This window comes from Apostichopus japonicus, chromosome 1 (genome assembly GCF_037975245.1).
Source record: "Apostichopus japonicus isolate 1M-3 chromosome 1, ASM3797524v1, whole genome shotgun sequence".
Lineage (NCBI taxonomy): Eukaryota > Metazoa > Echinodermata > Holothuroidea > Aspidochirotida > Stichopodidae > Apostichopus > Apostichopus japonicus.
This window is the reverse complement of record NC_092561.1, coordinates 14431350-14452837: the sequence shown is the minus strand read 5'-3', so window position 1 is coordinate 14452837 and position 21488 is coordinate 14431350. Positions and strand designations below refer to the sequence as shown.

At 35.4% G+C, this 21488-nt stretch overlaps 1 protein-coding gene across 2 annotated transcripts in view; it reads left to right on the top strand.

Moving 5' to 3' along the window:
- LOC139968718 (anoctamin-4-like) overlaps positions 1 to 21488 on the top strand; it is a 36020-nt gene that overhangs the window by 2492 nt on the left and 12040 nt on the right. For both annotated transcript variants that reach the window (XM_071973040.1, XM_071973031.1), the window contains 18 exons: positions 751 to 804; positions 1420 to 1473; positions 1807 to 1842; positions 2842 to 2895; positions 3561 to 3614; positions 4841 to 4894; positions 5274 to 5327; positions 8782 to 8835; positions 9065 to 9080; positions 11062 to 11156; positions 13353 to 13417; positions 14086 to 14220; positions 16621 to 16726; positions 17220 to 17280; positions 18144 to 18226; positions 18591 to 18653; positions 20385 to 20459; positions 20558 to 20725. In XM_071973040.1, the coding sequence (XP_071829141.1) occupies positions 751 to 804; positions 1420 to 1473; positions 1807 to 1842; positions 2842 to 2895; positions 3561 to 3614; positions 4841 to 4894; positions 5274 to 5327; positions 8782 to 8835; positions 9065 to 9080; positions 11062 to 11156; positions 13353 to 13417; positions 14086 to 14220; positions 16621 to 16726; positions 17220 to 17280; positions 18144 to 18226; positions 18591 to 18653; positions 20385 to 20459; positions 20558 to 20725 (1281 nt within the window). The remainder of the gene's footprint in view (positions 1 to 750; positions 805 to 1419; positions 1474 to 1806; positions 1843 to 2841; positions 2896 to 3560; positions 3615 to 4840; positions 4895 to 5273; positions 5328 to 8781; positions 8836 to 9064; positions 9081 to 11061; positions 11157 to 13352; positions 13418 to 14085; positions 14221 to 16620; positions 16727 to 17219; positions 17281 to 18143; positions 18227 to 18590; positions 18654 to 20384; positions 20460 to 20557; positions 20726 to 21488) is intronic.

The window sequence follows — 21488 nt, the reverse complement described above, 5'->3', positions numbered from 1 at the left end:
TTAATTGGGAAATTTGGAGAATGAGCGCTATACCGATGAAGACCAAAGTACGACTATTAGTGTTTATTACAATCAAATTTACACCCTTTTGTGTCATAAAAAAAAAATCATTAAATTCCTTAAAGTTGCTTTTTCAATCTAACTGTTTACATTTCTGTCCGCCTCCTGTTTATTATTTACTCGCACTGTTTCCTTTATGACTCTTCATTCTAACAGGTTAGTCAAACGCTTACGATAAAACATATTACCCTTTAAAGTCTTAGGCAAGATTTTAAGTGCTTATTTTAATCTTCTTTTTACTCTTTTACCATTTCAAATTGTTGCAATGATAGAAATAATTTATAAGTGTTATTCATTAGCTAATCGTTCAGTTAAATACTGGCATTTTTCAAGTGTAATCGACTACCCAGATATATTTCAATTCCTGTCCACCCGATACTCATCGCTAGTACAGTAACTACTGGTGCCACTTGTAACACATGTTACCCGTGTTGCGAACACAAAGTAGTTGTGACTGATGCATAGTTAAGGGACATGAACAGTAGTTGCTGTACCAGCTATATATCGGCTGTCCCGCCATGCTGTTTAGTGCAATAGTAAGATGGTTTTCCTCTCTACAGTAATCATATTTTCAGTTTTTCATGAAAAAGCAGGAAATTGTGTTGCTTTTTCAAACCATGTGTTAAACTTCTTGTCGGTTTACTGCTTATCATTACTTGCATGTTTGTGATATGACTTTTCATCTCACAGGTTCGTGAAAGTTTGGAGAATAAACGCTTCACGTATGGCGGTCTAAGCAGTATTGTAAGTGCTTATTCTAATGCATATTTTAAATTTAAAAAATGTAAATTGTGAAATTTTGGAGAATGAGGGCTATACCGATGAAGACCAAAGTACGACTGTAAGTATTTATTACTATCTTATTTTTACCTTTTTGTGTCATGAAAATTCACGAAAATACTTAATGTTGCTTTTCAATTAAACTGTTTACATTTTAATTCCGTTTTCTGTTTATTCTCTTCTGGCATTTTTCTTCTAATGTTTTTTATACTAACAGTTTCATTAAATTTTCAAGATAAAACATATTACCGATAAAGTACTACGCATGATTTAAGTGTTGTTCATTAGCTTATCGTTCAGTAAAAGATTGAAATGTGTCAGGTAAAATTGACTACTTAGATAAATTTTATTCCTGTTATGTGTTCGGGTGACATAAGAAATTAGGTTTACTCTGTATGCTAATTATCTTTAATTGAAAGAAAGTTATCAAAGATAAATCGAGATACTCTGAACTTCCACCTGTCATTAAAAGTGAGAAAATGCTTGAAATCTGCTTTTTCAAACTAACTGTTTACATCTCTTGTCGGTTTCCTGCTTATCTTTTACTTGCTTGTTTTTTATGACTTTTCATACTAACAGGTTTGTCTAATTATGAAGAATACACCCCATAAAGATAAAGACCTGCGCAGGATTGTAAGTGCTTATTTTAATCTATTTTTACTCTTTGGCATTTAAAATCGTTACAAAAGGAATAAGTTATAAGTATTATTTATTTAGCTAATCGTTCAGTAAAAGATTGAAATGTTCAGACGTAATCGACTTTCCAAATAGAATTCATTCCTGTCATTTTGTTGAGTGCCGTAGTAAATGAGCCTACAAGCTGGAAACGTGTACGAGATCTGAATGTTGAGGTAGAAGAGGCAGCTTAAGTCGATGACGGATGCACTCGATACTCATAGCTGGTACAGTAACTATTGTTCATGTCTTGTAACACATGTGACAGTGATGACTTTTGTATACTTACAGGTTCATGAAATTTTAGACAAAGAACAAATTAAGACTGTGAGTTACTATAAACATCAAATGTTTACCACTTTTGCATTTAATGATTTTACAACGAAAGGAATTATTCATTAGCTAATCGTTCAGTTAAAAAAAATACTGTCATGTTTCAAGAGTAATCGACTACCCAGATATATTTCATTTCATATCCACAGATACTCATAGCTAGTACAGTAACTACTGGTGCCACTTGTAACACATGTTACCGTGATACGAACACAAAGTTGTAATTACTGATGCACAGTTGCGGGACGTGAAAAGTAGTTGCTGTATCAGCTATGCGTATCGGCTGACGGTTGGCAAACGCTATAGTCTTCACTTGAGACGTGAGGTTAATAAAACGGGATAACTGTCTGAAGCCCTGAAAACGACAAACGCTTTTCCTTTTTCAACTCAAAACAAATAACTTTCAGACACTTCGAGGGGCATACATTTTCAGCCCGCCATCAGTATAACCTCCCCCTCCCCCACCCCACCACACCAAAATGAAGGAATAATGTATAAGTGTTATTCATTAGCAAATCCTGTTTAATGGAATAAAAAGTTAACAAAGGTGACTCGAGATACACTTGGAACTTTATTAGGCCGTTAGACATTACGAGATTCCTTAAAGTTGCTTTTTTTAACGGCTTACATTTCTTAACAGTTTCTGCTTACCATTTACTTGCATGACTTTTAAAACTAACAAGTTCATGGAAGTTTGGAGAAAAACACTTCACCTATGACAACCTAAGCAAGATTGTAAGGGTTTATTTTAATGTATATTTTACATTTTTGCATTTACAGTTGTTTAAATGAAAAAATAATTCATAAGTATATTATACCTTAGGTAATCGTGCAGTTATCAAAGATAAATCGAGATACTCTGAACTTTAACCTGTCATTAAAAGTGAGAAAATGCCTGAAATCTGCTTTTTTAAATTAACTGTTTACATTTCTTGTCGGTTTCCTGCTTATCTTTTACTTGCTTGTTTATTTTATGACTTTTCATACTAACAGCTTCATCAAATTTTGGACAATAAACGCTGTACGGATGGAGACTTACGCAGGATTGTAAGTGCTTATTTTAATCTATTTTTACCCTTTTGCATGAAAAACTTTACAATGAAAGGAATAATTTAAAAGTTTTATTCATTTAGCTAATCGTTCAGTAAAATACTGAAATGTTTCAAGTGTAATCGATATCTCAGATAGAATTCATTCCTGTCATTCTGTTGTGTGCCATAGTAAATGAGCCTACAAGCTGGAAACGTGTACGAGATCTGGATGTTGAGTTAGATGAGGCAGCTTTAGTCGAAGACGGCTGGCAAACGCTTCGACTTTGCACTTGAGACGTGAGGTTTATAAATCGGGGAAACTGTCTGAAGTCCTGAAAACGACAAATACTTCTCCTATTTAAACTAAAATCGAATACATTTCAGACAATTTTCGGAGTAAACGTCTTTATCCCGCCATCAATATACCATCCAACCCAACTACCCCCCCCCCCCCTTCAAAATGAAAGGAATAATATATATAAATATTCTTCATTAGCAAATCCTGTTTAATTGAAGACAAAAAGGTTAACGAAGATGGCTTGAGATACTCGGAACTTATTTTAGGCCGTTAAACATTAAGAGATTTCCTTAAAGTTGCTTTTATTACCAACCGTTTACATTTTTTAACAGTTTTCTGCTTACCATTTTCTATGTTTATTTTATGACTTTTCATACTAACAGGATCTTGAAAGTTTAGAGAGAAACCACTTCACATATGACGACCTAAGCAGGATTGTAAGTGCTTATTTTAATGTATATTTCACCTTTTCTACATTTACAATTGTTACAATAAAATAATTAAGCAAGTTTATACTACTAACTTTTTAGGTGTAAATATTGATTGTTAACTTAGCTGGCGCAACCATATTTCAACTATATGCAGTATAATTGCACGGAATGTTGGCATATTATCTAAGTTGAAATACTATCTATCGGAAAACATACTCAGAACACTATACCAGACCCTGATTGTCCCGCATCTCACTTATTGTTCCATTATTTGGTCTGGTACATACAACACCAACCTTAACAAACTTATAATACTCCAAAAGGCAGACATTCGCCACATAACACACTCAGCCACACGTGAGCACACCAGTCCCCTATTTAAGAAACTCAACTTACTAAAATTGCACGATCTCATTAAAGTTAAGCTTGCATTATTTGCCTACAAGACCTGGAATGGATTACTACCAGCTGCCTTTGACTAGTTTTCAAGCCAGTAACAGAGATGTACATAATCATAACACGGGGCATGCTAATCATGCCTACTATAATCTCTACAATACCACCATTGGAACTTTAAGCCTACAAAACCGTGCAACAAAAACATGGAATCTTCTAACGAACGATTTAAAGAGTAAAATGTCAGTCACATCCTTTAAGAAGTGGTTTTGTAAGGAAATAATAGCTAGTTACTGACTAAAACCAAACTATACCTGTATGTAATTACTATATATATGTTGAACATTTAAATTGTACTTATACTTATGTATATGTATTTATACACATAAATATTTTTTTTCTTTTTTCCTTTCTTTCTTCAGGGAATCTTCCACATAGTTAAGCATTTAAGCTTTACGGAAGACTTCCCTCCACTCTGTAATTTTGTGGCAAAACAAATAAATAAATAAAATAAACTAAATACATAATGTATAAGTATGGTATCTGAGGTAATTGTTCATTAAACGACGTAAATGTTTCAGGTGAAATCGGCTACCCGGATAAGTTTCATTTCCTGTAAAATTGTTGAGTGCCATAGTAAAATGGTTTTACTCTGTACAGTAATCCTGTTTAATTGAAAGAAAGTTAACGAAGATGATTCGGGATATTCCGAACTTCATTCTGTCATAAAAATTAGGAAACTCCTTTGCTTTTTGAAGTCGTGTATTTTTTATCTCTTGTCGGTTTCGTGTTTATCATTAACTTCCATGTTTCTTTTATGGCTTTTCATCTAACAGGTTCATGCCAGTTTGGAGGGTGGGAAAATCACTGATGATATCCTAATCAAGATTGTAAGGGCTTATTTTAATTTATATTTTACATTTTTTTTCATTTACAGTTGTTAAAATGAAACAAGCAATTTATAAGTATTATACCCTATAGGTAATCGTTCAGTAAACGACTGAAATGTTTCAGGTGAAATCGGCTACCCGGATAAGTTTCATTTCCTGTAATATTGTTGAGTGCCATAGTTAAATGGTTTTACTATGTACAGAAATCATGTTTAATTAAAGAAAAATATCTAAGATGATTCGGGATGTTCCAAACTTCATTGTGTCATTAGAAATTAGGAAACTCCTTTGCTATTTGAAATCATGTATTTCATATCTTGTCGGCTTCCTGCTTTATCAGTTACTTGCATGCTCCATTTATGTCTTTTCATACTAACAGGCTCATCAAATTTTGGAGAATGATCGCTGTACAGATAAAGTCCTAAGCATGATTGTAAGTGCCGATTTTAATATATTTTAACCCTTTTGTATTAAAATCGTTACTATGAAAGGAATAATTTATAAGTGTTATTCATTAGCTAATCGTTTAGTAAAAGTTTGAAATGTTTCAGGATGTTATCGACTTTAAGAAAACTCACAGTAAAATTTGCGAGAAAATACCGATAAAAAGTAAAAAAGTAAGATATTTAATGACTTATATTTGATTCATTATAGTTCAGCAATGCAAAGTAAAGGACGTACAGTGTAATCACTAGAAACAAGTGTTATGAAGAGGAAGTATGCTTAAAACCCTTGTGGGCTTGGCATGAGCACATTTCCCGAGGAAAAATTCAAGTAAAGTAAACATACGTTGCAGGAAGAAAAACATTCCAACAAAAATACGAAATACTGCTGATACATCGCATCACTGAGTACCTTCCCCTCCCCCAAGAAGAAAAATGTAGATGAAAGTCAATATAAGCTAAAAAGGTCTATTAGCAAATGCCCTACTAAAGACGTGTTGGATCGATCAAAAGTAACTGTAAAGATTATTCCAAATCATACCAGCACGACAACGAAGGCTGTATATAGAAAACTTGGTAACTGCATGTACAGAACGAGGACGAATTGAGTTTCTGATGTGATGGTAGTGAACAAAGAAGCTAACAAAAGAATTTGGTAAAGCATTAGTTCGGAAACGATGTGAATAAAGTGTCACTAACATGTCACTAAATTTGAAAAAAAAATGAATTAAGTTGTTAGGGTGATCACGTGGGCCAGCAGCACACACATAACAAAAGCTTTTTCTGGAGAATGACGTATCGGTTTAGCGACTTGTTTGTAGTGGACCACACAGTACAACGATGAGAAGGAAGATAAAGTAAGACCAATTTAAATTGCTCGACGAATTACTCTCGATAGGTCATTTTACAATCAACAAAGTATGCCGACACCCTGAGACTTACAAGGACGTGATTGAATGCACTAGCGAAGTAACTGAAATCCTTACGAACCACCTGCGGTCTGTGAATGTTTTTTCTCTGGAGAACTTGCATTAATTTTTTTTGGGGGGATTTCATTATCATTCTGCTTTGCTCAGTAAATAAATCCTTTAAGTAAGGTATTGTTTAGCAATACGATTACTATGATTACTTTGTTGCGATAAGTTGTATAAATTAACTTATTTGCGTCTTACCGAGAACTCAGAAACTTTTTGTATTGCCTAGTTTTGTGTTTGAGAGAGTTGTCACTCTCATTCAAACTTGCTATTTCCATTTTCTTGCGACTATACAGAAGGAAATGATGTATTTTATATCCTATTGAATACTCTGACAAAAGTAGCTTATGCCTTATTTTAATCTTGTGACAGAAATACAAGTCATGAAAGTCGCCTGATTTGCTTTGGAATAGCTTCGAAAGAAGTACTACTGGTCTTCGAGATATGCAAATGATGCGACCGTTACATTTCGGTCCACAATGCCAATGTGCTACTATTAGTCACAATGTTATCAAGATATTATATAAGGGAAGCACTAGTAGCACAACCTAGAGTTGGTTTGGTAGTGGAAGGCATGAAACCATAGGACAAGACAATATTAAATAACGTCAGATGAGGCATTATCCACGAGGTCGATATTAACCCCCCCCCCCCCATCAAAGTTGTTCTGCCACAAGTAAGTGCTCCATTAACTTACACACTAAATTTCGTCACTTTTCAAGGCTGCTTATGCATAGATTGACGTTTTCAACTGAAATGTCCTACCCACCATATGATATCTGAGGGCTTGAACTATCACAGAACATTCGATTTTTGCCACCATGAAGGTTCAGATTTTGCGCTACAAGAGCTCAAAGTTAGCATGGTGCTCTGCAACCCATCTGCCAGGTCTCTCGTGGCTATCTCTATGTTTCACCCAGGATTTTCTATAATGCCTTTAATCTTCTTCAATCCTCCAGATTTTTAGACCACCATCAGTTTGTTCATCCACTTCAACATCCATGTATCAAAATGTATAATGATTATGATTCAAAGTATGCCAAAAGCCACTAGAGTAGGTCACTTTAGAACTATTTTCCAAAGGTTAACCTTTCACGCGGACGTACACTACTCTAATTGTGGTATGGTACCTAAATAACTACTCCGGCATAATACTTCAAAGAAAATGCAGCTCAATAGTCAACCCCAACAATAGCATTGTGGTTTAACAAGGTACACATACCTCAAAAGATACTTCCGATATTATCATTTAAGTGAGAAATATATGAAAGTATATGAAAGTGAAAATCACCTCGATAAACCCACCACCCTTGTTTTTTTAAGATAAAAATCAACATAACAAACATATTCCAATTGTAAAAAAGGGGAGATGTCACCGTCAAACCATGTTTCAATGCCATATTACCAATAAGTGTGGTTCAGTTGCTGGGGATAACCGGATATGTCGTGCAATTTATTATATCGGCTACAGCTATTGAGATGAATTAAGCTGAGTTATTCATTTGTTAGGTTCTGAAAGTCATTAATATCATAGTATTTGGGAACCATTTGATCGTTTCCAATTTATGAAATTGGTTAGCATTATCAAGCTTAAAGGAGGGTGGTATTATCACCTGTACTGAAAAATAACTTTATGGATCTCTTGATGCTTGAGTACTTTGTTTAATTCCTTACACATAAGACGCATGTGTATGTAGATGTAATAACTCTAAGATTACAGATGTGAAATCATAAAAAGCATTCTTAACATCGAACTGAGTCTTCATCTAGAGAATTACCATTAAAGACTTCAAAATACGTTTACACGAAGAAAAGCTCTTACAACAAAAAAGTTGTTGATAGTATTAGAGTTAAAAAATTCAAGGAAACTGTTTGAAAGAACAGAGCTGATAGTATGAAAGTCGCATAGGAGCATTCTAAACACTTAGCGTACAAACATACAACTTAAAACATGTACAGATAAGAGGATGATGATTGAAACCATGCAGTTTACATAATAATTCAAAAGCAGTTTATAAACAAACACTAGGTACAAAAAATCAGCATTTCTCAAGTTTTGTCAAATCGGCCTTTTTTAAAGCTGTTTTGCACTGTTCTGCAGTCAAAAAAATTAACCAGTCTTTGGTCCAAGCAATTTAGACTTTGGGATGAAATTGGGTGATTCTAAGAATTATTTGGTTATTGACAATATCTATGCTATTAAATCTCTTTCGATGTGGTATAAAGATCTATGATATTGAAAGACCTTGTCCTAGTGTGCTGTCAATTGCTTTATCGTCACAAGTTGCTAGTATTTTCTCCAGTTATTTCCTGAAAATTCTGTAAGAATGTCGTTGAATAGATTCGAACAGTTGTGCCGTTAAATATCTTGAAAATGCTTTGCTCTTGTTAAACAAATTGTTTACATTCCTTGTCGTTATTGCTTATCAGTAAGCTGCAATCTTTCCTCCGTGACTTACCATAATTACAGGTTAATGAAATTTTGAAGAACATCCGCAATACGATCCAAGCGGGAAGAAATATTGTGAGTACTTATTTTTATTTTCATTGTGCCATAATATTAACATCTCTGTTACAGTAATCATGGTTAACTGAATGAAAAGTTACTAAAGTTAAATCTGGAACTTTATTGTGTCATTAAAAATCAGAAACTTCCTTGAAGTTGCTTTTTCAAACTATGTGTTTACATTTCTTGACGGTTTTCTACTCATCTTAACTAGCATTGTTTGGTTTGTGAACTTCCATTCTAACAGACTCGTGACCAAAATGGTAAGTTTGAATGTAGCCGAATACCAATGTGTTTTTAAAGACTATTACAGTGAGCGATATGTAGTTAGGGGAACTAACTACATGTATTATGAAACTTGATATTTCTTCCCTAGTCATTTTGAACTGATTGTTTGTCACTACTTAGCTTTATCTGAAGATATGCTTCCCAGAACACACTACATATTGTCAGAAACACGGCTTTGTAAACTAAACAAGATAACTGCGTTACGGTCATTCAATTACGTAGTCATTGTATCATGAACCACGGAACAAATTGAACTCGCTGGTAAAAATTGTCTGCACCGTCAGTACCTGAGCATCTCCAATTTCGAGAGAATTACAGTTTGAGAGAACTCAGTTAATAGGAGAGTTTACAAACATTGATGGTTTCTATGACCTTTTAAGATGCAATTCCAATATACGCTTATTTGCTCAGACCAGGTTCTAAAGCTTGTTCCCTAGAAGCTAGAAATTAACTCTATGTCATCCTTTTCTGTCAAACTTTTGACCAAGATTGGGGCTTTTTCCAGTGGTTGATTATGGGTTGATTCTTTACAATATTGGAAAATGTTGAATTTTTATCTCAAGATTAATATCATTATTTTTTGTAACACCATGCAATTTCCACTAACTGAAATGTTGTTTAATGATTCCCATGCTACCCGAATGTATTGGTGCTTTCTGTAGGCTATACGACCTATGTATTAATTGGTCACAATGTTAGTGTATACTTCGCGGAAAACAAATACTGTACCATTATCGCTAGCAATCGTCTCAGGAATGACATGAGTGGCAAACATTCTTCTCTTCGCGGTTACCGCAGCAGTAGGAGTGTTTGCTCGGATTGCTTCGAAGCATTTGCTAAGTGCATAAACAACAGGCAATAGATTATGGTGATGAATGTATGCATAATCAATATGTCAATCTTATATATACACAACGTTCACTCCGATCACTAAGCAAGATGTGAGTGAAGCTATACAGCCCGCCTGCCATTTAGTTTGTAGCCCGACTGACCGGCTCATCTGCAATTGACTAGGTCGAAATCAAATATAGCTTCTTTCATATCACATCTGCAGTGTATGGGTACCATAGAACCGTATAATCGTCAAGATCATTATAGGCTATCATTATAGGCTATATTTCTGCTCATGCGAACTCATACTCAGTAATTGCTGCAGTAATAGTACTGAATGGCCTCAATGGTTAGACTGGTAAACTGTTTCCATTCATATTGGCTGAGAATATGCTTCCATCGTTTGGAACAGTTGAAATCCTTGCAGCCTTGCATTGTGCCTTTTATCATGATAATGATAATTTTGCAAGGGATATACCGTAAAGTGTCGCTTTGCTTACAGTAGGTTACAGTTAATGATAAAACCCACATTGAAGCGGTTCTGGGTTATTCTCCTTATTTTACAAAGTAATATTTTACAGACTATGCCGATATTCAATTGGGAGTTTACTATTTCTTCATAACGTACCAAATGTTCGTTCAACCTTTCGCTGGTTAATAGTTTTAAACTGACAAATTCTTTCCGTTAATCACTTCTTTTGAGACTTCCACGAGTTTGTCGTTTATTGCATATCTCGTAGCCAAAACTGATTCTGTTTGTTTTGCTAGCGGCGAACCTATTTGTGGCCTTTCAATTTCTTCTCTTTTACAAGGACGTTTGATTACTGGGATAACAAGCATTCGTATACGTAGAAAATTTCTCCGTCTGTAAATGACAGTGAGTCTGATGAGAATGAGCAGTTGATATAGTTTTAGTTTTTATCAAGGGATGTGATACCGGTCCCTTTCTTTATAAAGATAACAGATGTATTGATTATTTATGCAATTAGCAACTATTTAATTGCCACGGGAAACCCTTATTTTAATTGGTTACATTTGTGACATTCACACTGAGTCTTATCAACAGACTCCATGGTGCTTTTTTACTAAGTCATATCGTTGAATATTTTCTCCTCTTAAACAAAGTTAACATCCTAGACAATAAAAAAGTGCCAGCTTACCCTCTTCATGATGGAGATTGGAAAGTAGATAAACCTTATTACGCTCGAAACGACCGACAGGTAAGCACGTTTATTTCACTGCCTCATTCAAATGTACTTTTCACATTCAGCTCATTGGAAGAAAATGAATCACACTTAGAAGCATTTCTCCAAAACGCACCTTAATTTCGAAAGTCGAAGAATATCATTTGATGTCAAAATCCCTGTACGATTCCAATGTGAAAAGTGAAAAGGGTTTTTCTGATGGCTAATATTGATTTCCTGAAATGTTTTTGGGAATTGACTGCTTCCATGCATGGTAAGAACCAGGTCATCTTACTAGTTTGTATGGCAAAGACATGAGTGTTTTCGAAAATTTGTGAAATTTCATCAGTATATCTGGCAGCATCATTGTCATTGATGTCAACATGGCGATTGAGCTGGAAAGGTCTTAGTTTTGCTTTATAAGAACTCATAATTTATCTACCTAGGAGCATAATATTCTGACAAACAAGTTTCATATTGATGTCATTCTTGATACAGAGAACATATTGAAAACTAAGCAAACATTACAGATGTACATCAAATTTCAAGGACAAATCAACAACAACAAAATAGTAGGAAAGTAAAGCTTATGACAACCAACCACCGGCATTACAGACTGCTGTGATCCACTGCCTGGACTAAAGGAAGGTTTATCTGGTAAATTATTTACATTCACAAAGCCATATCTAGCGTCAGGAAGAAGATGTGCAGACTTCGTTTCTCAACTAACAGTGAATATCCTTTCAAACTTCGGAATAACTGATACCCATCTGCATAAATGCACATACATTATGAGGATGGTGGGTGTTTGAACGGGGCCTTACAATGGTCCCCTTCCCCTAAGAAAAACTTGAGCTAGATCCCCCCAAGAAAAAAGGGGAACCCCTTGAAGCTATCTGTAGTTAATGGCCACCATACGATGATTGAGCTGGATCAAGTTAGTGAGGTACCCAATATAACAACATTAACTCAATTCATCCTCAAAAATAACAACTGACAATGAGCATTGCAATTACAACCGGGCTGTAGGTCTGATAGAATCTGCTATGAATGTATTATTCCGTTTGATATTAATCCGTTTGAACAGGTTTCAAGTTTTTGTTCTGGACTTGATGTAGCAATTTAACAATATAGTTTATTCGAGTCGCATTTCAAAGGCCTTAAAGCGTTAGCATTTAGCTTGAGACAATACTAAACTCGTCTCGTGCACGCCATTCCATATTTGACGAATGTGAAACCTTAAAAGACGAATGCACATGTAGACTAATTTATCAGTGGTTCAAGATTTGGCTGGACGTTGAATCAAGTTATTGAATCTTTCACAGTGATATATTTTATTCCGGAACAACTGATGATTGAGTAACTTACAACGTCACAGGCGAAGTAAATTACTACGTATTAGAACTAGATAATGTTTTATCACTGAGTGCAATGGTTGCGTTCTATCCTGTATCATGAATATGTTGTCAGGTCCACTTGATGTTTCAAAAATTGTCTTATTCGTAGAAAAATAAAAGTAAATGGTGCAACTATATATATTATTAACGAGTCCCTAACTCCTATGTCTTAAGTATACGAACATAATTAGGTTCAAGCGAGCAAGATTTACTATTAATTTAACAGTTTTTTATTATCCTGCTTTACCAAAGTGTCAAACATAGTTTCATTACTCCTCTTGCACAGAGACATTTTCATGTGAAATCTTAGGTAACCAATTCTACTGTTTTAATATGGAAATAGCATTCTGAAAAACTAGTTTGTCGACCAAGTTAGTCATCTTAAATGTGTGTGTGTGTGTGGGGGGGGGGGGGGTCAGGAGCAGATGTATATAGGGAGGAGCCAATGGCAGTGAAGTAAAACGAAGAAAATCAGAAAAGTTCAACTTTTCTGGATCATCATCGTAACTCTAGCTGGTTTAAAGCAAGTCCGAAAAAAAATCGTATCATTTTATATAGTAAAGATAAAACTATGGTTATAACTTATGGGTCATTTAACGGTCGACAATAGTATCACCGGATACAAACAACGCAATTGCAGCTGTGTAACATTAATTACCACCACAGTGTGGTTAGAGTATGGTTTCGGTATAGTATCAATTACCCATATATACCAACTGCAATTATAATATAATATTATTACCAGTTTGTCTTGGTAATGGGGGACCAGAGGTACCTTATTCAAGCCCATTAACGTCAATGTGTTGTCATTCTCTTTGCAAATTCCTATATACAGGTCCTCTATGAAGACTGGGCCAGACCTAACAATTTCTACAAAAAACAGCCTTTGCACTTAGTCAGGTAAGTGTGATTTCTTCCCTATTCGCGGTAAGGAAAAGTGAATGGTCATGTTGCTTAGTTCACCAATCACCTGCATGCCTATAAATTCAAAGTCACTCTCTCAAAGCTGTTTTGACATTCTTCTTTCCGAAATGGTAACAGAGATAAATATGCTAAACATCCGTATGATGTTTGCCTTCAATTCCTTCGTTCCTTCTTAAAGTAACAATATCCGAAGTCGATACGTTTTGTACTATAGGTGAACCAGAAGCGACCAATTGTGATATCAAACATGCGTACTTCCAAATGTATGATATTTTCCAATTTACACTTCGAACTTGGAATGCGTCCCAATGTGAACTCATTGCAGTCGTGATACATTTAATTTCATACGGTATACCCTGATATTATTAATCGGCCCTTTTTTTCTCTCTCAAAACAATGGGTACCCGGTAACGGTCATATCAATGCTATCAGAGGGTAATTTTAAAATAGCCAAATGTTTATCCATACATTGCACAACAAGAGTTAAAGTCCTGATCTATAAATACGAATAATAATTGATCTATGATGCACCATTTCAGCCAGCCACCCCTCCCACCATTTAATAAAGATCCTGAACTCTTTCTTGGTTTACCTTTCATATTAAGTTAAGTTTTTTCATTATCTCCTCCTTTTTCATGATGTAGGAATTATTTTGGAGAGAGGGTAGCTTTGTACTTCTCCTGGTTGGGGTACTACACGATTATGCTGACCTTCGCAGCCATCTTTGGAGTAGTCACCTTCCTCTTGGCTTGTATAACTCTTGAATACAATATCAAAGTGTAAGCATTGCTTTGTCTTTGTCATAAATGGATTAACAATGTTATTACCTGATAATTATATTGTAAAATACTCAAATATGTCGAGCGAGGATCAACAGTAACAGCTTGCTGATGTGAGATGATTAATACATGCACACTTCCAATGGTAGACGTAGGCCATCAATATGGATAACGCGCACTCTAAGTTTCAGGAGCACGCACCCTTTATAGTAGCACAACATGTATAGTAAAGGCTTCATAATTGACGCACCCCCGTAATTGACACACCTTCAATTATTACTAGCAACGATACAGCACGCAACCTAAACTTTTTGCAGTCAAGCAGAATTACATTTTTCATGAGTTTGAATTTATTTCAGCTATTTGCTCACCAAAAGCTTTAAAGACCCTCCCCCAGGTTTGCATGTTTTTTGGGCATTTGGAAATCTTACACCCAAGAAATATCCAACATTAATCTCAATATGATAACACTACTCTCTGGGACCTGACCTGTCTGAGCTTAGAGGTTCAGAGCATAGCAAACAGCATCCAAAGTCAATGGATGTATGACTTATGCCTACACTACAGTTAGCTTATCGACGAATGTGTCAATTTAGGGGTATGAAAGAACTTAACACAGCAGACATTTTAAGGGTAAAATTCTTCTCAATTGTACGTTGCGTAGGCACAGAACAATAAATATTTTGAGATCATTACATTTCTGATGAAAAATGCATGCAGTTGAGTGATTTTTATTTTATGTTGACAGACATCGTCAATCCAATCCTTAAGTGCGTCAATTATGAGCCCACCATGCTATATGAACAAAGCATATAGGCACACCCATTCAGTAGTACAGGAAAGATATGGTTAACGCAAGAAACCTTTCAGTTTAGTACATGATAGAGATGCATAACACACGTGGGTCAGTAGTAGCCTAGTATTGCAGAGTAACACTTTGGAATGTCAACAGCAGTGGCGGGTCAAATATTTCTCTTCAGAGAGTTAACAATAACGTATCATTACATGTTGTCTGAATTATCCCCGTCATAATAATTAACCCTAATAAAAATCTTGTCGGCAAACAGGCCAAATGTTAACACCTTTACGATCTCGAGTAATCTAACGTCTCAAAGCACACGGGTTCTAGCAAAGACTCTTCTTTACGTTGTATTTGTTCAGACAGATGAAACCAACAACAACAAAACCTTGAAGACAAATTCGTTATGCATTTTAAGAATAACATTTAGTTAATAAGTAGAACCTGCGGAGGAGTACAAGTATAAGTAGCAGGTTGTACTGTAGTTGAGAGGCATAACAAAACTGTTAGAGAGATATTTTTTAATTCTAATGTATTGATTCAAGACAGCTCGATAAAGCTGTAAAGCCAGAACCCAATTCACGCATGGTGGTAGATGAAGATGCTTACAAGCTATCAAATGCAGATATTCATAGTTCTTGATGCAGGACACGCATTTAAAAAAGAGTACCCAAAATAAGAGGAAGTTAAATTTTTATGGGAATTACAGAAGGTAATGTTCTTATGGATCATATTCTCATTTCGGGGAAACGATTTCAACGAAAAACAAAAAGTAGGAAGCCAGCATAGCGAGTCCAGAGACATGTTAAGGCTCCCTGTAGCACAAATATTTCCAGAGGTCATAACAAAGGGAACAACTTAGCAGTCACCAGCTGACAGGTCCTCCATAGTAGAAAGTTGGATCGACTTATTTCAACTGTACAACTATATGAGTAATAGTCGATTTTTTCAAAGTTTGCGGAAATCTGAAAGTTAAGTGGAAAATTGCTGGTACGGTTAATTTGATATAAAATTCATCGACAATTTCTTAAGCAGTTTCAGAAAATGGATCATTTCACTCACATTAAAATAATGGTATGATAATGGTATGAAATTAAGGAGATCCTCACGAACGTAGAACATGATCTAGGAATGACTTCATTAGGAATGTTAGCATCTCCTGCACAACGATTAATAGGAATATGCACAAAAACCATACAATCTGCTTCGCTAAAGCCAAAGACTGGCAAAACAGCAATACGTAGCTAACACACTTTTCAGTTTAATTACAGTCATTACATCTACGTATAAATGTTAGTCTTTTGAGATTCCCATCCCCCCGTATAACTTCTTACAGTACAGCGTATGTTTCCTATTAGTGTTACAAATAAATCAGCCATATAAGGAATAAAGAGTCCTGACACTACTTGGCTCAATAATTGTCCGTTTCAGAAATTACGTGTCGATTACATTACCCCACCATTAAGCCCAATATGGATGTCACTATTCTCTCATTTATTAATTTATTTTTATTTTTGGGGGGTGAAATTTTATTTAATGTGGTACTCATCGGTTATTATAAAAAAGAAGGACGTTCTAGTGTTTCCACTCTTTATACATAGAAACGAAATTTGCGACAGAAACGGTACTGGGAGCATAATCATGTGCCCCAGCTGCGATCAAGATTGTGACTATTCGCATCTTTCATCGAGGTGTATGTATGCAAAGGTAAACGGTACCTTCGAAACTTATCTGTGAAGTTTTCAACTTGTGTTGATGTAAAACAAACCCCCTATTTGCATTAAATAACAGTACAAGCGAGAATGAGATGAACTAACAAAAGAATAATTGCCAAATAGGATACAAGGATACATATTAGTATTCAATTCCTATCACAAAGATCTAAGATCAGCTAACACCGATTGGCTTACACTTCACTTCGGATATAGCTAAGTATCCAATTTACGCAGCCACATGTGTGTTCGTCAACAAAAATTTCAGTTACTTTTTGGCTAAGTTAAATTCATAGTGAACATATGCAAATTATAAAGAACGTTATGAAAAACAACGAAACCCAGATCTAAAATGTAGAAAAAGAGAAATTCAATGTTTTAGGACTTTATATCCATTATCGTATAATGTTATGCTGCCACAGTTTATACTATCTGCCATGAACTTTTTCTTTTTTACTCCTCCGTTCACATGTTCTTTCAACTTTTAGTTAACCTACCTGTTTGATAATGGTGCAACAATATTTTTTGCAAGTTTCATGTCCCTATGGGGTAAGTCTCAGCGTACGTTCACTCCCTTCTTTTAAATTTTCTAAAATGTATTCATGTTCTTTGGCAGTATAATATGATTACCATTTTGGTTACTCTCTAATATGTGATAAATGACAGAAATGAAACTAGTTTTCTTTTGTCACGATTGAGAAATTAATAAAGAAGGCAACCCATGGAGTTGCATATCTAAATACTGCAAAGAAATCCCCCAAATTCAATACGTGCGTGAACACTCTCTTGTTCTTTTTATCATTAATTGTATACCACCGCGCTGTAAGAAATCTAGTTGCAGAAAACAAGGACGAGCCATACTTTTTTATATAGAAAACGCAATTCCAATATACTTGTGAAGGTTGCACGTCGATTCAATATTTCTCCTTGAAAAGTCACAGCAAAAAGATCACTTTTTACTTATTTCAACTTTTGACCTCTGGTTCTAAGGGTCTGCGAGACACAACTTCCCGTCATGGCGGAACCTCCTCTCCTCTCCTCCCCCCATACACGCACAAAAAAAAACGTTTATAGAAAATTCAGTCGTTTAGGAGGTGGTTAAAAACAACAGAAAGTGAGGAATATGTTCGTACACTGCCGAATCAGCTATTGCAGCAACAGAACATGAACTTCACCGTCTTCAGAGGAGTCATAAATATATAACGTTATAAAACGTCAATATGTTAATATATTACGTTAATTTAACAAATTAAGCTTCATACCATAACATGTATCCCAACGACGAAACATTAATTCATTTTCCATTCTTGTTAAAGCGGTTTAAGTTTTTCATTTAGCAATCTTAGAGGGAGAGGTTGTAGACCCTAAAAAAAAAGAATCTGCGCTTTCCATTATTTCTGTTATAAATGCAGCTACAGTTTTCTGTGAGTTTTGGAAACGGCATGAAAAAACCACTGCGTGTGAATGGGATGCTATTGGATATGAAGAGACCGAGGTATGTTACGAACAAGAGCTGATTTAAGTGGATATAACTTCATAGGCCATAATATGGCGAATTCATATTTTCGGTGTCTGTATACCCTTTACTTAAGTTGCATTGTAGGTTTAAAGCATTCACAGTGTAGTCTTTTATTCAGTACTTGAATATAAAGCTAGAAAATGGTCCTATAGTCGTGGACAATTCACTCTGAAGATTTTGGTAAAAGTGAATGTTTCATGTTGTTGTAAACATATTCGTTGGTCACAACTTGTATATTTCATAGGTATAATGAAAACGGATATTAAAAAGCTGTCAAGAAAAAAACTTCCTCACTTTTATGTATCTTTCCTTTTTTTCCTTCTTGTATCCTATAAATTAGGAAAACTGTCGACCACAGTTGGAGAGAAGCATCGAAACGACAAGGATAAGTCCAGTTACCGGGGTATATGTTTCCACTTGATTTTGTCCTTATCTAATTGTGAACGACACTTGGTGAAATCATTGGTTTTGCGACTTTTCTCTACATGCTACACAGTTCGAAAATTATATATCTGTAACGGAAAGGTTATACTTATGTATTATCCAGTACCGTAACTCCTATTGGTTCGGACCTTGCTGAGCCGGGGGCCCAACCAAAAGGGGGCCCGCTTAGTCTATGGGCTAGCAGGACCCACCAAGCACCCCCCCCCCAAGACTCTCTACGAGTGGTATCATTTTGTTCAGGAGACCCGTCCGAACAATATTTTGCATGTTACCATTGAAAATGTTGGGATCGACTCTGCATATCCGCCATTTTCCAAAATGGCCGCCATTTGGAACTATTTTCACTCATATCTCGGCGTCTAAGGCTCATAGAGTTATAATTCTGGTGTTAATACCCATGTTTTCTTGGTCAAGGAATCCAGTTAGAACAAAGACATAACCATTGGATCATTGCGCTGCAGCGGCCATTTTGAAATTCAAAATGGCCGCCAATTCGGAACTATTTTTACCTATAACTAAGCTTCTAAGGCACATAGAGTTATAATTCTGGTGTCTATACCCATGTTTTTAGGGTCAAGGAATCCAATAAGAATAACAACATTAACACTGGGACATTGTGCTGAGGAAGCCATACTGAAATTCAAAATGGCCGCCATTTGGAACTATTTTCACTTTCACAAACCCATGTTTTCAGAGTTCAGGAATCCAATTAGATCAACAACATTATAAAAATAAAACAAAATAAAACATTGCCATGTTTTTATCGTCAAGTATTTCACTAGGCTCAGTGATATTAATGCTGGGCCCCTTTGTTGGTAACATGTTCAACCATCTTGAATTCCAAAATGTGAATTGTAGTACAGGTGGGAAGTTACATCAGGATAACTGTAAATCTAGAGAAGTACTTGCATCACATGTTAGTTCTGAATGCCAAGCAGCCATTTTGGAATTCAAGATGGTTGAACATACAATATTCTTATCTTGCCTATTTTATCGTACTGTTGTATTGTGTTGGGTTATACGTACCCTAGTCATATTGATAAGCTCTATATTCTACAAAAGAAATTGTTGCGTGCAATTTATGATGTTCCTTACAATAGTCACTCGTACAGCCTCTTCTGTGACAGTAAACTCTTAACCATATTTGAATTAGTCAAGTACTACACCTTAATCTTTGTATTTAACTTTTTTTCACGACAATCTTCCAAGTAGCTCCTTCTAATTTTTTTATCAAATAATTGTTTTCATGCTTACAATACCCGCAATGCAAGTTTACTTTCCGTTCCCCATTATTCTCTTGCAAGTAGTCAACATTTTGTCAAATACTCTGCTATTTCCTAATGGAATTCCGTACCAACTGCATTGCATTGCATTAATAATCTATCCTCATCCAAACGTAATTTAAAGTGTTACCTTCTTTCGAATAGAATTTTATGACTTATATATTTAAATATACGTATATATATATAAATATACGTATATATATATATATATATATACATATATATATTAATACATGTATGTATATATGTGTTTATATATCCTATATATGTATATATATATATCCTATATATGGATATATATTATATATCCTAACAAATCTTAATTAATCTCTCTTTTTTATCCCCCGATCTTCGTCGATGTCTTCTCTGAAAACCGAAATTGGTGTTGGAATTCATGGTGATTGTAGGCGGAAGAGCCTTACGTGCATTATTGGGTGCGATTTCGTAGATACATCATTTCCTTCATTATGATATTGTTCTTGGTAAGTCAACTAGTTATGTTGATCAATCAATCAATTAATCTGCAACAAAATATAATCAACGAATAAATCACTTATAAATTGTGTCTTTCTTTTCGTAGATCATGCTGTCGCTGATAGCAGTTGTTGCGATTATCCTTTACCGCATCTCCGTGAACGTAGCCTTGACCCTTGACAAGGATGCCAAGAATGAAGGCGCGAACACTTCACTCATAACTACAATCACTGCTTCTATTCTCTCCATTGTTGCGATATTAATTCTCCAAGAGGTAAGTTAATAACACACTAACACTTATCAGTTAGGAAAATGATTTTGCTTATCTTTCTTTCGCTCCCCGTTTCTGATTCAAGGTATAAGAGCAATTCTGCCATTTTATGAAAACGTATAGGCTCTTCGATACATATAGGAGGAATTCGATTAATAGATTTTCATTCATACTCGTTAATACTTCTCAAAACTGACTGGTTGTCGTCAGCTGACAGCGCATTTACCATTTTTGGATATAATGCACGGTAAACTCACCGGCGGATGAATGTAAATTGCAAAATTAAGTACCTAGTTCGGCAAGCTTAATTCCAGTTACCTGCCTAAGGTAAGTCAAAGCAAACGAATCAGATGAAGTTTGGTATCTGCACAAACCCATTGGTGTAAACACGCACTTAACAAAATGATGCCCAAAATGTCTGAGAAAGCAAACTTTCAACCTGAAGTGTACTCACCGTGGGCTGCGAGTAACAACAATAACCTCATTTAGCAATGCTGCCATCGAAAACAGTGTTAATGTTATTAATAATTGTGGCGTTAAGCAGCCATTGAAACGAAAATAGGCGCAATGACGTTAGTATCAGATTACAGGTTTGAAATCCGCAAAGGCAATCTTCAATTGTCCTGAGAGCAACGGTCCAATGGATTGAACAAACGAAAGACATACACGCCAATATCGAAAACACGCCAATGCAAGAACCCCTAGCGTTACAGCAACGATATCCACAATTATCGGGAAAAGAGTAGCAAATGTATTCAAGAAATGC